At 36.8% G+C, this 16,517-nt stretch overlaps 1 protein-coding gene across 1 annotated transcript in view; it reads left to right on the forward strand.

Annotated features, from left to right (window-relative positions):
* The window catches only part of MANBA (mannosidase beta), a 152,858-nt gene that overhangs the window by 100,996 nt on the left and 35,345 nt on the right, over positions 1–16,517 (forward strand). The window contains exons 8-11 of the mRNA XM_037020209.2: positions 5,247–5,398; positions 7,359–7,476; positions 8,730–8,816; positions 11,680–11,847. Of these exons, the coding sequence (XP_036876104.2) occupies positions 5,247–5,398; positions 7,359–7,476; positions 8,730–8,816; positions 11,680–11,847 (525 nt within the window). The remainder of the gene's footprint in view (positions 1–5,246; positions 5,399–7,358; positions 7,477–8,729; positions 8,817–11,679; positions 11,848–16,517) is intronic.

Consider the following 16,517-nt stretch of genomic DNA (forward strand, 5'->3'; position numbering starts at 1 on the left):
AGGAGGGGCCTGAGGGTCCGCTGCAGCCGTGAAGGCCTGAGGCAGGGAGAGTTCCCTCCTCATCCCCCAGTGTCAGGGCCTTGCCGGACGATCACGGTCAATGGCACTGCGATAGCTCTGGGAAGAGTGGCCCACCCCGGGGGGGGGGGAAACTTACCTAAAGGCCAGAGAGGAGTGGTGAGTGTGATGAGTCAGCGCCGGAAAAAGAGGACGAGGGCAAGCTACTGCTGGTGTCGGGGGGAAGACGGGGCCCAGTTGGGGTGTCCCGTCTCCTGGGTTTCGGCACCAATGAAAGGAAGGGAGCGACACACAGCAGCAATTCACTGGAGAGTTCCTCTTTATTAGGGAAAGGTGCTGGGTTATATAGGAAGGGGCATGGGGTGATTGTGGTGTTACTTCTACGGGGCTGGTGGCTGTTGGCTAGGTGCTGGGATTGGGAGGGGGGCGAGAGGTGATTGGGGTTCAGGTGGCGCCGGCAGGAACCGAGGACCCCTGAAGAGAAGCCGGAAGTTCACCATCTTACTGGTGGGGGCTCTTCAGGGGACAGAAGGGAAATTTTTTTTGTTTATTAAGGTATCATTGATATACACTCTTATGAAGGTTTCACACAAAAAACAATGTGGTTATTACCTTTGTCCTTATTATCGAGTCCCCGCCATACCCCATTGCAGTCACTGACCATGACAACTTTGTAAGTGTTTGATTACAAACAGCTGAGAAGTAGTCAGTTTATGAATCAGTGATTCATTATATCATCACCTGCTTGGTCTGCCAGAGAAAGAAATTTGAGTACAGAATTTACTTACAAGTCACACACCTCACAAGCCCTATAAAAATATTCCTAACTGTTGTCTGAAAAATGCATTCAGTTTCCAGTACTTTGTAAGTTTATTCTTCTATTTTCAAAAATCCTGAAGCTAATTAAAACACTTAATCTAGAGAGCTGTCTCTAGAACCTTCAACAATCAATAGAAAAGTTTGGAAATTAAAAATTCAAACTGCTTGACATGTGTTCTTAGATTCACCTTTTTTTTTAATTCAGTAGTTTATATAGTTGGGCTGCTTAAAATATTTCTTGATCTTGTAAGAAGATAATATGTTTACTCTGAATATAAATATGTGTCATTTAGGGATCTTTTCAAAAAACATCTTTCAAAGCCCACTATTTCCTCTAAAGTAAATACCTGTAATAGAAGAAGGCTTTTATGTTACCTATCAAGACTGCCAGAGGACATGGAGAATTACTGACACTAATCTTAAGACCCATGAGCCTTTAACCTGTCAGAGAATGCCCACAGGAAAAGGTGGCTAGTAATTACTGCTTCACCTCTGAGCCACTGTCCAGTGGTTAGGAATTGCTTTGACCCAAGTCATAAAATTGTTATTTCAAAAGTTGGGAGATAGGGATAGCTGTCTTTTTGAAGAAAACTTGCACAGAAAAGAAAAAAATTGTGTTTTGTCATTAGTACTATTTGTAGCATCAATAGCTATAAACAAGTAAGTGAATTCTATTTTCCAGATTAGTGATTCTCAGAATTTTTTTGGATTCCAAGTTTGCTTTACATTCATAAAATTTATTGAGAATCTTGAAGTGTGTTTCTTTATGTGGCTAAATATTAAAACTAATAATTAAATATTTATTGATTCATTTTAAATCACAGTAATAAATCCATGACATGACATAAAATATGTGAGTTATTTTAGGAAAAATAAATTTGCAAAATAACATCAGTGAGAATGACATGGTTTTATATGTTTTCAAATCTCTTTAATGTCTTGTTTAATAGAACACAGCTGGATTCTCTCATCTGTTTCTGCATTCAGTTTGCAGTATGTTGTTTTTGTGGAAACATATGGAAAGAGTCTGACTTTACACAGATACGTAGTTGGAAAAGAGAGAAGTACTTTAATAGCCTTTTCAGATACTTGTAGATATTCTTCGGTACCACACCAGAATTTACAAAGTGGTAGTTTTCTTGACGGTTGCTTGTGGTGTGGAATCTGAAGCCGATTCAATGAAGTGTTTGTACTCTGTTACATTAAAATCTACTGGTCTATGTTGCACCTTTAATGAACCTTCTATCCATGTGGGATATTATAATATAATGCATTGGTTATTTGAAAAATGTTGCTATTCTGAGATTTCCAAATGTTTCCAAATGTTGAAACATTTCATTATACAATACTGTATTCACATTTGTTAATGTCACCATTAATGTCACTGAAAAGTCTTTATTGGGAAGCTCTTAAGCTCATGGTAGTGGGTACAGGTTTTCTTAAATCCTAAGTTTTACTTGTAAGTTTGAGTTTTATTATTGGCTACAATACTGCTGCTTATTTTCTTTGAAGTGATAAGGGTCACTTTATTCATTGTCAAGGAAATGTCTGCCAAAGAGCCAAGTCTGACTAACCATAGATTGTCTGGCAGTTCTTTCAAGTTAAAATGAAGTTTCAGTGAACCAGATGGCTAATTCAGCTTTCAGCACAACAGTGGCCCAGATGCTTTTCCTCAAGACATCCGTTGTGCAGGGTGCTTTATGGGAATTTCCCATTTTATCATTTCTTTACACAGACAATTACAGTGATTTGTCCTCAAGGTTGAGACTTAATAGACTTAATAATTTTTACTGCTTTATCAAGGACGTTCTTAAGTGAAACTAGCTTTTTTTTCTTTCTTTTCTTTCCTGCTAATGCATGAGGGTGCATACAGTGATTACCGCACAGTTTGGAGTTACTGCCTTGATTGCTGTTAAGGTGCCTGCAGTGTTCCTCACCAGTTACTTTTGTTAACGGAGCAGATGTTAACACAGTTGTTGCAGGATGACCTTGAAATTTAAAAAAAAGTTATTCAGTATTTTGAATATTTCAGCATTTCTTGTATTTTGTTGCCAAGGGTTCACATATAAAACATCTTCTTTGCTGATTCATTGTGCCAATGAACAGGCAAAAGGAAAACAGCAAACCCATTATTCTGGAGATTCCCCCACGTGTAAGGCCAAAGGATGATGCTGCAGATGAGACACCAACTCGGCTTCATGGTGCAGCCTTGCTACCTGGATGAGTCCCTGTGGCATCGCCAAGTGACAGTGCTGGGATTTCTTTTTCTGACTTTCACCCAGTAGGCACACAGCCATGTCACCTACAAAGTCATGCTTCTCCAGGCAGTGCAGCACGATAACCAACTCTGTAAGCTCTTCCAGTGGCTTTTTCATTTCTAGACTGAAAAACATTAGAATGCAGTGTGAAGCAATATATTACAGCATGATAAACAGTGTTTGCCTGTTAAAGAGCTTTTCATGTCTAAGTTTAAAACAGCTCCTTTTTCTTTATATTTTGAATGATTTGTCTCGAAATGACACTACAACTTAACTGGTACCATAAATATTATTTTAAAAATGCTTCATTGCATTAGATACAAGAAGATAAGTTATTAACATTTATAAATTCGAGGGAAATACAGCTTTCATCATAATTTCATTTCTTATTTGTTTTCTTTTTTGGAGCACTTTCTTCCCTTCCGTAAGTCAGAAGACTCTCTTGATGTATTATCAGTTTCTTTTTTTTTTTCAGCATGTTTAGTTGTAGATAGTGTGGTGGTAGGTTGAGAATGTTGGTTGGTCTTCTAATCTCATTTCAGGACAATTCATCTTAAATTAGGAAAAAGCATATTATAAAGTTTCTTTTAGAATGAGATAAAATAAACTCTAGCATGAGTTTCAATTAAAGTTAACACTTGTTTTTATTTGATAACTTAAGTTATTACTGTGAAGCTGTAGGTTGTAAGCAACACTTTGGGATTCAAAATAAGAATTTTTTGAACAACAATGAATCCACAGAGATTGTTGCTGGAATAACCAGATAGCTAGTAAAAGCACAATGAAAGTACTGAGAACAAACTGAGTTATCTGGAAACACACCTCCTCATACCCTGAACCTGTATGTTAGAACTGGAACACACTAGAACGTTCAAGTGCTTGTTCCATTAGCTGACAGTGTTGCTGCCATCACACGTCATGCAGCGTGGGAGTGAAAAAGGCTCAAGTTCTAGCTTTACTATGAGAACAGTTTTGAACTTAAAGACCCTCTGAAAGGTTCCCAGGATCCCCTGTGGTCCCCTGGCCACACTTAGAGATCCATTGTTCTAGATGTTTGAATCCACCATCACTGTTTTAAAAGTTACCTCTGAAATCTGTGGTACATTTTTTCCATTTTGCAACCCTAACGCAGGTGTGGTAATTTCATGTCACGGTCCTTATTCTTCAAGATCCAGGCTTACTCTGTGTCTTTCATAAAACGAACTCTCTTTCTTGTCATGTCATATGAATAAGGCCAAAGGTAAGGAAGTGGAGTAATGGTGGGCACTTTTATTACATGAAATAAGTTGATATATTTTTTTATTTTTAATTAGAGTAGAAATGCATAATCTTAGTTCAATGGTAGTCTTTATAGGTGTAGAACCATGTCCCTCATTCTTTGATCCAGCTTATGACTAGAAAGAATAAAGATTTGGATGAGAATGTCAGCCTTCTCTGTTTAGGGTCTTGCTGCTTGCGCTTAACTGTGGACTAGACTATCACAGGGACAGTGAAACCTGGCTGGACTGTTAGCTTCCTCTCCTGTAGCAATGATAGCATTGGAGTGTGTGTGTACTCTAAACTCTCTTCCAAGTGGACCACTATGTACATCTACACTCACACTGCCTGAACTCGCTCATTGAGTTTAATATGATAATTAGAATTAAATTACCCATTAAACTGATATTACAGTAATGTGCTGTTAAAATTGGGAAGTTGTTAAATTATAAAATAACTTGTGCTTTGTTTCTTTGATTCTAGGATGCACATTTTAACAACACTAAAGTAAGAATGTGTTTTTTAATCAAAGATGGATCAGTTTAACTGGTGGCATTTCTCCCCCCTATTTTTATAGAATAGTGTTTGTTTTAATTTTGAAATATTATCTTCAAATATATTTCTTTTGATGTACTTACAAATGTCTATTTCATGAGGAGGACTACAGTATTTTTCATTCTTAAATGTTTTCTGTATTTTCCTTTTAAAAGAATCTGGCAACAATTTATGTTTTTTTCTGAAATGTGTATTTCCACATTGAGTGTTTCATAGCAAATAGGAAATTAACATTAAATCATGCTTATTGTTCAAAAGTTTGCTTTCCTTTTTAAGAAAGACTTCTTTTGCTTATGTTTTAAAAATGATATTCAGTAAATTTAATTCTGTTCAAAACAGGTGTATTTTAGGACAGTGGAACTTATAGAAGAACCCATAGAAGGATCTCCTGGCCTGAGTTTCTACTTCAAAATTAATGGATTCCCCATATTTCTGAAAGGCTCTAATTGGATCCCAGCAGATTCCTTCCAGGATCGAGTGACCTCTGATTTGTAAGTTACCATCTTTCTTGTTCCTCTTTTTATTAAATGTCTCACAAAGCTTAAAGTTACTCATTTTACTTTCTTTAGTTTCAGTGGAAAGGACTAAGATGTAGTATAGAATTCTAGGATGATGGAAACTTTAGAATGGAAAGGATTTTCATATCATGTTCCATTTCATGAGCTGTAGGTAGACTTACAGCAAACCTATTTGAGACTGCTAAAACCATACTGTTTTTAGAAAACTACTATATATTTTCTCTTTAGGAATGAGAAAATAGCTGATGCACAATTTGGATAGTTAATCCCTGAGAAATAAAGATGATTAAGGTTGGTTTCAATTTTTTGAAGAATACTTTCAATGTTTTTGAACATGCTTTAAAAAATATGGGAACTTATATTTATGTCTTCATGCTGAAGATACTTGCATATTCCTTTACTTTTACCTTAATAAAAAGAACTAAAAAATATCTTTAAAATTCTGGAACTAGAAAAATATTTAAAGTGTGTTTCTGAAGCTTTGAGAATAGAGCTGTACAAGAAAATAATATTTCCTGAATGATGTGTAAACTCTCTTTGTGATAGTGAAAGTAAACTTTGTGAAGTGAAAATAAGCAGATTTAACTTATTTATAAATGTGTAAGTATGCATTGCAGTATTTTACTTGAAGTTTAGAATGTAAGTGCGGTTCGTAATTAAACTATAATTTTGCCAGAGTTGTAGTTATTCCCTTTTACCTTTAAAATGTGTACATTGTTTTGAATTTCACGTGAAAATGAAATTATTCTCCAGACATAGACACAAATCACTTGTTGTCTCTTGCCTTTTTCAAATGCTCCTCTCTTTTCCTGGCTGGTTTTGGCCTTGGCTGTAAAGCACAGCAAGGCCAGTTAGTAAACCTGCCTGTAGGTGGCTTTGCTGAGAGCACAGTGCTCTGGGGTCCTGCCCAGCCAGTTATTGGGCTTTTCATCCTTTGTGCTGTTCTGGAAATGGAGGGTATGTGCTCTCAAAGTGGCTGTCAACTCCTAAATTTTCCTGAGGGTAACGAGAATGGAAATTGGAAAAAGCAGAGAAATTTACTATAGAAAAAAGTACAGATGGTCCTTGACTTACGATGGCTACACTTGCAATTTTTCGGCTTTATGATGGTAAGAAAACACTGTGCACTCAGTGTAAATTGTACTTTGAATTTTGAAATAGTATCTTTCCCGGGGCTCGCGGTGTGCAGTGTGAGGTGCTCTCATGATGCTGAGCAGCATAGGTCGGGTGATCGAGAGGGTAGACACCCGACACTTCGGCCATTCTGTGCCTGTGAAGCCATTCGGTTTTTCACTATCAGTACAGTGTTCAGTACCTTACATGAGATATTCAACATGTTGGTTTAAAATAGGCTCTATGTTAGATGATTTTGCCCAACTGTGGGCAAATGAAAGTGTTCTAAGCAGGTTTGAGGCAGGCTAGACTATGTTGGTCAGGAGATGAGGTGAACTGAATGCATTTGCAGTTACTATTATCTTCAAACTAACAATAGGTTTATTGGGACGTATGGCCATCATAAGTTGAAGAAGATCGGTACTGTGCTGCAGGAATTGTAAAAAAGGAGCTAAGAGTGAGTTAGGTACTATTATTCAAACTTTGATTTCCGTCTTACAATTTGAAATGGTTATATAAAATTAGTGTGTATTTTCCAAAGTTTACAGCAAATAGCTTTAAGATAAAAATTTATTATTAAAAATGGTACAGTAACGTTACTGAGAATTGAGAAAGCAAAGATATCACCCATAATTTTTCTAGGTTTGTTTATTTTATGTGGTTACAGTTAATGTGTGTGTAATTTTGTCCCACTTTCTTAACTTAGCATTATATCCAAATCATCATAATTTTAAAATGTGTTTTTCTAACAGATTTCAAATGTGTTTATAAACCACAATGTGCTGAAATTAACATTTGTTATTAAAATTTCTTTTCTTAGGTTACGGCTCCTTTTGCAGTCTGCTGTGGATGCTAATATGAATACTCTCCGTGTTTGGGGAGGAGGAATTTATGAACGGGATGAATTCTATGAAATCTGTGATGAACTGGGAATAATGGTGAGTAGGTGACAGCATTTTGTTGACTGATATGTCACTGTATCCTCAGTTTGACCCCGAATGTTCTGAATGGGTAATAGTGCTCATACCTTCTTTTCTCAGATCCAGGAATGTTGTTCCATTTTTTGCAAAAGAATGAATGGCATCTTATAATCCCAGAGCCGGAGTTGCTAGTGAATATTATAATTATTTAATTATTCAAAAATGATATACATTCTCTGTATTAGTTATATCTAAGTATATTTGTCTATATTTTCTTTGTGATCTGAGGGCATGCATAAAAAAAAGAAAATATTAAGAAGTTTTAACTTTAAGGAGATCTAATGGGACCTGGAGAGGAGAAAAATAATAAAATTAAAGTAAGAGAAGAGGTGTTTAGCATTCTCATTAAGGACTCTGAACATGTTTTGTATTGGTGAGTGTTAAGCAAAGGAAATATATTCTTTTAATTCTTATATTAGAGTTCTAAAATATAAAGTACTCCATAGAAGAATTACAATATTACTGATAAAATATGATGGTAGTGATCAGGTGACAATATTCTATAATGCTCATCGAGTGCCAGGCATGGTTGTGCTCCGCATCTATTTTATTTCTCTTCATGTCCATCCTGTGCGGTTGTTTCTGTTGTTCTCTATCCCCATTTCACATGCAAGGAAGCAGACGTGTGGAGAGGTTAAATAACTCGCTCAAACTCCCACAGTGGGTATAAGGTGGAATCAAGGTTCCTTCCACTCAGGCTGACTGAGTCGGGGGCCTGTCCTCTTAGCTGCTGCATATTGGCCTCCTTGGGAATGAACTTGTGTGGTTCATTACTGCCATGTCCATGTAGTAATCCTTTTTGGCCAGAGAAAGTTAATCCCTTTATAAATGGAGTATGTTTCTTCACAGCCCAGTCTATCCCTGAATACCACATTCCCAATTAAAATTAGTCAGTGAGGCAGTGAGGAAGCTTTTTTGAATTTCATATTCCCTTCAACACATCACTGGTGTCTTAACTTGAATTCTTTTTCCTTCTGTTTGTTCTCTGCCTGTGTACACTTCTCAGGCTTCCCTGGAGTTTTGTGCAGTTCTGGGAAGTCCTGAGGTCTTGGGCATCTTCCCCAGGGCCTCATGCGTGACTGGTGTCCCAGTGATCACACTCACCCCCTAATGTTTTTCATAAAGATAATCCCCAAGGTTCTGAATGAAGAATTTCTGTCTGTGTAATAAAAATTGATGGAAGTACTTTATTGCGTTTTATTTGATGATAGGTATGGCAGGATTTTATGTTTGCCTGTGCGCTATATCCGACTGAAGACAACTTCATGGATTCAGTGAGAGAAGAAGTAGCTTACCAGGTACATTTCCACCATTCCAAGAATAAGATAAACACTGAAGTGTCAGTTTTGCCTTTGTTATCCCTCTTCTTGTTTCTTTTTGTTCTTTCACTAAACTCCATGAAAAATCACAGTCAGGGAATTGACTCCCTAGTTGGTTCCACCCAGTGTCATGGCTTTAATGCCGCCTGTATGCTGATGACTTTTATATTTTATTCCTGGCCCTGATGTCGCTGCTGCGTTTCTGGTCCTTACCTCCAGTTGCCGACTCAGTGGTTTGACTGGCATCTCAAGTGAACATGTCTGAGCCAAACTTACATTACCTTCACCAAACTTGCTGTTCCTGCAGGTTTCCCCACCTCAATATAACAGCAATACCGGTCTTTGTATTTTTCAGGTCAAAAATATAAAGTGGTTCTTGATTCCTTAATTTCTTCTGCATTCCATATATACACACTTATATTTACAGATCTGTAAATTGCAGAGAAATAATTATATCCTAGCTCTCTCCACTGAAAAGGTCTAGAAACAATAAACAACCTAGTAACCTAGTATTGCTGAGCATCCTTATATTGAAATAATCTTTCCCATTTAAGAAAAGGGCTCCTTAGAGAAGTGGCTGGTTCCAGGCCTGGGACAGGAAATATATTAGATGATCATGGAATACGTTGATGTACAGATAGTGAGGAAGCTACCAAAGATATGTCAAAAGAACTTTGATGAGACTCTGACCCACCATAAGTGGGACAATTTGAGATTCAATCAGGATAAGAATGTCAGTGGACTAAAACCCATCAAGTTTATTAAAATCCATGAGTTAATAATTAGAGTGTCTGTGGATGTATAGTTATAGTTGCGTGAGAAACCAAAAAATGCAAGGAAGTGTTGATACAGTGCTCAAGAGAGTGCTTACTGTTGGGAGGAGAAAGGGACTGTGATTGGGAGGAGGTGCACGAGGGCCTCTGGGGTAGTTGGCAAAGTTCTCTTTCTGGGTCTGGGTAGTGGTTACAAGGTGATTGCCTTACAATAATTCACTACAAGTTGTTTTCTGTATTTTTGTTTTACTTTTAAAAAGAAAGTTTAAGAAGTGCGAATCGAATTGTGCCTTGCTCAGGGCCCTCTAGATAAAGGGAAAGCTCCTCGCCGAGCACTAGGCTGCCGGCCCGCCGCTGCAGCTTCTCCAGCACTGTCTTCCTGTGCCCCGAAATGCCTCCCCATCACCCTCCCTGAGGACCTCTCGCTCATTCTCTTCTGGCACCTTTTACCCTGAGCATGACTTTTTCTGCGAAAAACCTTACTATATCTGCACATCCAGATTAGGTCACTTGCTCTTCATGAAACACATCACACTTTGAATTAGATATTTGGAGTTTCATTACCCCTGCAAGATGGGAATCCCCCCGAGGCCTTGGGCCCATTCCCTCCAGTGCCCCTCACCTGGTTGGATCATTCATCCAGTGGATTAGATGGATGGATGGATGAGATACTTTTAAAATATTGCTTATAGTTATGTAGGTTACAAACATATCAGTTTTATTTTTAATTTTCTCTCATACAAATATTAAAATATGACATCTGTGTGCTTTCAGTTCTTTTATGTGTTATTGAAAGGAGAATTTTTTCATGTAGAGTTTGTTAAAATCTTAAAGTAAAACTTACCATAAAATTCCAGTTCATTTTGAAAGGGGTGTGTAGCACAGAGTCCTGCAGCTTTTTCTTCTTCAGTATTTATTTTTGTGTTTTCATCAGCACCACAGATAAGCAGCCACAGTTGGTAGCAGCCTTCACTTGCTTGGTCACATACAGAGGTAAATAAAGGAAGTGCTGTTTATTAGGTTGGTTTGAAAAAAAAGCCCCACAAGACTTTCATTTTTAAAAATGAGATGTATCTCTTTAGTGCATCTGTAATGCTTCTCTGTTCATGTCTGTGGTACTTTGCGTCTTGAATGGCCACCACAGTGAGAACTCAGCTAGGCTCCATGTCTGTAATTACCCACTATAGGGAATGAGAGGCTGTAAATACCAGTGAGGTTGTATTTCTAACCCATATTCCAAAATAATTTCTCTTGACCATTGACTCACTCTGTTGTACTCCTAGAGATTTAGTTCCCTCTTTGCTGGTGTGTATCTCCTAGGAACCTGCTTGCTCTGGGTAGTGGCTGGTCCACGTGAGCCCTGTTCACCAGACCTCAGACCTCAGTTCTAGAGGCAGGTGATGCTTTCAGATCAATTCTCTTAATTTCTTTTTCTGTACTTGGATATATTTAGTAACTCACTTAAATCTTAGTTGAATTCTCAGGACATGATATTGGCAGTTATTTCCTTTAGAATATTCCATATGCCTTTAACTTCCAGAGTATCTCTGGTGGTCACTTGCTTTTTAAAGGCCTCTCTGTTGTCCTGTGCCTTTCTGATCTCAGCGGGGACTGCATGGGAACTTGCTTCAGCTTTGAGCGGTACTGGGTATTTACCTCACTTGCTGCTTCACACAAAACTCCGTCTTGCTCTTGGGAATTTAAACCCTGGGATCTAATATCTCCTGCTTTTTGTATTTCTTAGATCCTTTTTGTGGCAAGTCAGCTAATGAAGAGGTTGATTTATTTTTCTTTTTTATAAGAGGGATTATGTTTCATTCAGTGTTTATATAGCAGAGAAGAGGAAACTTGTTTTGTCAGTGTTTACAAATCTAAATAAAAAGAATCTCAGAGATTTCTCAAAACATACTCCAGCAAGTAACTTTATTACTAGTCATTGTCTAACATGTTATCCATCACATAAGCATTTATGTGCAAAAACGCAATAGTTATAATTTTATAAGTAATTATAACTTGGTTTCTTTTATGTTGATCATTTGAAAATTATGTTATGTTTTCTTAAATTTTAGATCAGGAGACTGAAATCTCATCCTTCCATCATCATATGGAGTGGCAATAATGAAAATGAAGCAGCGCTCATGACAAACTGGTATGGCATAGATCCCAGGGTCCTGCACACCTACATCGATGATTATGTGGCACTTTATGTGAAAAACATCCGAGAGGTTGTACTGACAGTAAGTAATGATGTTTAATGTAGAATTTAAGACCTTATTTTAAAAATGGATCAATTTAAATATTGGTATAGTATATTATTATCCTTTTTGGGGGCAACCTTCAACAATATCGTTTTAATGCACAGTAGCCCATTGTAATGCCGCAGCATGTAAAAGGATTTGTGGGTTATGGATGTCTTTGAGAATTAACTTATCTGTGGAACTCACCATACAAATACCAATATTGCGTTTACAATTGCACGTCATGGACTCTTTGGAGCCTGTCATGGGTTCCTATAATGTCAAATTTCTACTTTAGATGATTTAATGATATGCTGCTTCTCTCTCTTTTTTTAATATATATTAATATGCTTAATTCTGTGAATTAACTTTCTAATAATCTAGTCTTAGCATAAGCCCTAATTATAGTGCTTTATTCTTTTAGTCTATGTTAGATCTGATTTGCTAATATTTTAGTTAGAATTAAAAAATTCACATTCACAAGTGAAATTGGTCTATGGTAAGAATTGTAAATTCAAGTACCTAGAGGAGCCAAATTTGTTAAAAAACAGTTAGAGTAGATAAGCTCACAAAGAGAGAAGAAGGGACTGTGGTATTAAGAGAATAGATGTTGGGTCTTATAACATTTATACTCAGCATTAAGAAATACTATCTAAACATAATCATTGGTAGATAGATTTGACCCATAAAACTCAGCTTGTAGCATTTGGTATGTATGTATGTGTTTGCACTCACTTCACAGAGTGGGTTAGGAGGCTTTTTTTAAAATTAAGGTATCATTGATACACAATCTTATGAAGGTTTCACATGACCAACATTGTGGTTTCAACATTCACCCATATTATCAAGTCCCCCTGTCCCCCACCCCATTGCAATCACTGTCTATCAGCATAATAAGATGCTATAGAGTCATTACTTATCTTCTAAGAGGGTTTCTTTTTAATGTCTAGGGACAGTTTTTCTTTTTTATTGAAGTATGTTTGATATATAATCTTATATTGGTTTCAAATATACAAACCAGTATTTTAACAGTTATGCATATTATTAAATACTTACCCCCATTAGAGCAGTTACAGTCAACATAAAAAGATGTTACAGAAAATCATTGACTATATTCTCCATGTTGTGCTACTATCCCCCTGACCAGCTTATATTATGATTGAGAATTTTTGTGCCCTTTTGTCCCCCTCACCCTCCCTATCCACCACCCCAGCCACTCCCCTGTGGAAACCACCAATCACTTCTCAGTGTCTATGAGTCTGCTGCTGTTTTGTTCATTCTGTTTTGCTTTGAATTTGTATTCCACAAATAAGATAAATCATGTGGTATTTGTCTTTCTCCATCTGGCTTATTTCACTTAGCATAATACCCTCTAGGTCCATCTGTGTTGTTGTAAATGCCAGGTTTTTTCTTTTCATGGCTGAATAACATTCCATTGTGTATTTGTACCACATCTTCTTTATCCACTCATCTGTTGATGGACACTTAGGTTGCTTCCATATCTTGGCTATTGCAAATAATGCAGCAGTTAACATAGGGGTGCATATATGTTTTCAAATCAGGGATCTTGTTTTCTTCAGGTAAATTCCTAGAAGTGGAATTACTAGGTCATATTTCTATCTATTTCTCATTTCTTGAGGAACCTGTGAACTGCTTTCCACAGTGTCTGCACCAATTTACATTCCTACCAACAGTGTAGGAGGGTTTCCTTTTCTCCACATCCTTGCTAACACTTGTTATTTTTTGCCTTTCAGATAGTGGCCATTCTAGCTGGTGTGAGTTGGTATCTCAGTGTGATTTTGATTTGCAGTTCCCTGCTTAGTGATATGGAGCATCTCTTCATGTGCCTGTTGGCCATCTGTATTTCTTCTTTGGAAAAAAATGTCTGTTCAGGTGGTCTGCCCATTTATTAATTGGGTTATTTGTTTTTTTGGTGTTGAGTCATATGGGTTCTTTATGTATTTTGGATGTTAACCCCTAAGGACAATTTAAATAAAACACAGATTATTGATTTTATTGAGATCAGTTCACCTATAAAACAGTCTGGATCCAGTGCCTTTTTATTTGGGACACAGTTTTCCTCCCCCACCCTGTATATTTGATTTCTTCTATGGTTATTATCCATTTTGTGTTTACAAGTTCTTCTGGGACTAGACATATTTATATTTTCTAGGCACATAGCATTTCATCTAGAATTTAAAAGTATCTGTATTAAGTAGCCATGCTTTCCTTTAGTAGCAGGTATGTAGGCTGAGAGACACTAGAATTGCCAAAGCAAGAAAACTTTAGGTGTGGAAGTTGCTCTTTTTCCTGTATGTGTGTATGTGTGTGTATGTTTGTGTGCTTGTGTCCATTGTGGATGTCTAGGGGTATCTCTGGAAGCAGAGATTTCCATAGACAGGGAGAGAAGAATGGACACAACTGGCTCAGCTGCTGTATGAGCTCAACTGGCTCAGCTCCTCTTCTTTTCTCTCCTCTCCTCCCCTCCACTTACATTCCCTTCTCTTCTTAGAGACTCATATTTTTGACACCCTTTGCCCATTTCACCCATCCTACCCTCACCTCTGGCAACCACCAATCTGTTCTCTGTATCTATGAGCTCAGTGGTTTTTAAAAATTTTGTTTTGTTTTGTTTTTAGAGTCCACATATAAATGACATCATATGGTATTTGCCTTCTCTGCTTGACTTAATTTGCTTAGCGTAATGCCTTCACAATCCATCCATGTTGTCACAAATGGCAAGATTTCATATTTTTACAATTGAATAATACTCCATTATACACCCTACCCCCCCACACACACATCCCACATTTTCTTTATCCATTCATCCATTGATGGACATTTAGGTTGTTTCCATAGCTTGGCTATTGTAAATAATGCTATAGTGAACATGGAGTACACATATCTCTTTGAGTTAGTGTTTTTGTTTTCTTCAGATAAATATCCAAAAGCTGAATTACTGGGTTGGATGGTATTTCAGTTTTTTTGAGGAACTTCCATACTGTTTTTCATATTGACTACACCGGTTTACATTCCCACCAGCTGTGCCTGAGGGCTCCCTTTTTCCCATATATTTGCCAGCATTTGCTGTTTCTTGTCTTTTTGATAATAGTTACCTAACAGGTATGGGGTGATATCTCATTATGGCTTTGATTTGCATTTCTTGGATGATTAAATGACATTGAGCACCTTTTTATGCATCTGCTGGCCTTAAGTATGTCTTTTTTAGAAAAATGTCTATTCAGATCCTCTGCTCATTTTTTAATCAGTTCTTTTGGTGTTGAGTTGTATGAATTCTTTATATAATCTGGATATTCCCATTTAGCAGATGTATCACTTGCAAATATTTTCTCCCATTCAGTAGGTTGTCTTTTCATTTTGTCGATGGTTTCCTTTGCTGTGCAGAAGCTTTTAAGTTTGATAGTCCCACTTGTTTATTTTCGGTCCCAAATCCAAAAAATCATCACCAAGACCAATGTCAAGGAGCTTATGTTTTCTTCTAGGAGTTTTATGATTTTATTCTTACATTCAAGTCTTTAATCCATTTTGAGTTAATTTTTGTGTAAGCTGTAAGATAGTGATCCAGCTCCATTCTTTTGCATGTGGCTGTCCAGTTTTCCCAACACTATTGATTGAAGAGACTGCCTTTCCCCACTTATATTCTTGCCTCCTTTGTCATAGATTAATTCACCATATAAGCATGAGTTTATTTCTAGGCTCTCTATTCTGTTCCATTGATATATGTATCTGTTTTTATGCCAATACAATACTGTTTTAATTATTGTGGCTTGGTAATAGAATTTGAAGTCAGGGAGTGTGACACCCTCAGCTTTGTTCTTTTTTCAAGCTTGCTTTGGCTATTCAGCATCTTTTGATCCATACAAATTTTTGGATTGTTCATTCCATTTCTGTGAAAAATGCCATTGGTATTTTGATAGGGATTGTATTGAATCTGTAGATTGCTTTGGGTAGTATGGACATTTTAATAATATTAATTTTTCCAGTCCATGAGTATGGAATATCTTTCCATTTATTTGTGTCTTTTTCAATGTTTTTCATTGTTGTCTCATAGTTCAGAGTATAGGTCTTTCACCTCTTGGTTAAATTTATTCCTAAATATTTTATTCTTTTTGATGTTGTAAATGGGATTATTTTCTTAATTTCTCTTTCTGATAGTTGATTATTTGTATATAGAATTACAACAGATTTCTGTACATTGATTTTGTATCCTGCAGTTCTACTGTGTTTTTTCATTAGTTCTAATAGTTTTTTGGTAGTCTTTAGAGTCTTCTATACACAATATCATGTCATCTGCAAATAGTGATAGTTTTACTTTTTCCTTTCCAATTTAGATGCCTTTTCTTTTTCTTGTGCAATTGCTCTGCCTATAACTTCTGATACTATGTTGAATAAAAGCGGTGAGGATGGGCATTCTTGTCTTGTCTTAGAGGGAAAGCTTTGAATTTTTCACCATTGAATATGATGTTAGCTGTGGGTTGGTCATATATGGTCTTTATTATGTTGAGATAGGTGCCCTCTGTATCCACTTTATTGAGAGTTTGTATCATAAATGGATGTTGAACTTTGTCACATGCTTTTTCTGCATCTATTGAGAGGATCATATGATTTTTTTTATCCTTTATTAATATGACTTATCACATTGATTGATG

The sequence above is a fragment of the Manis javanica genome, chromosome 5 (assembly GCF_040802235.1).
Source record: "Manis javanica isolate MJ-LG chromosome 5, MJ_LKY, whole genome shotgun sequence".
In the NCBI taxonomy this organism is placed as follows: Eukaryota; Metazoa; Chordata; class Mammalia; order Pholidota; family Manidae; genus Manis; species Manis javanica.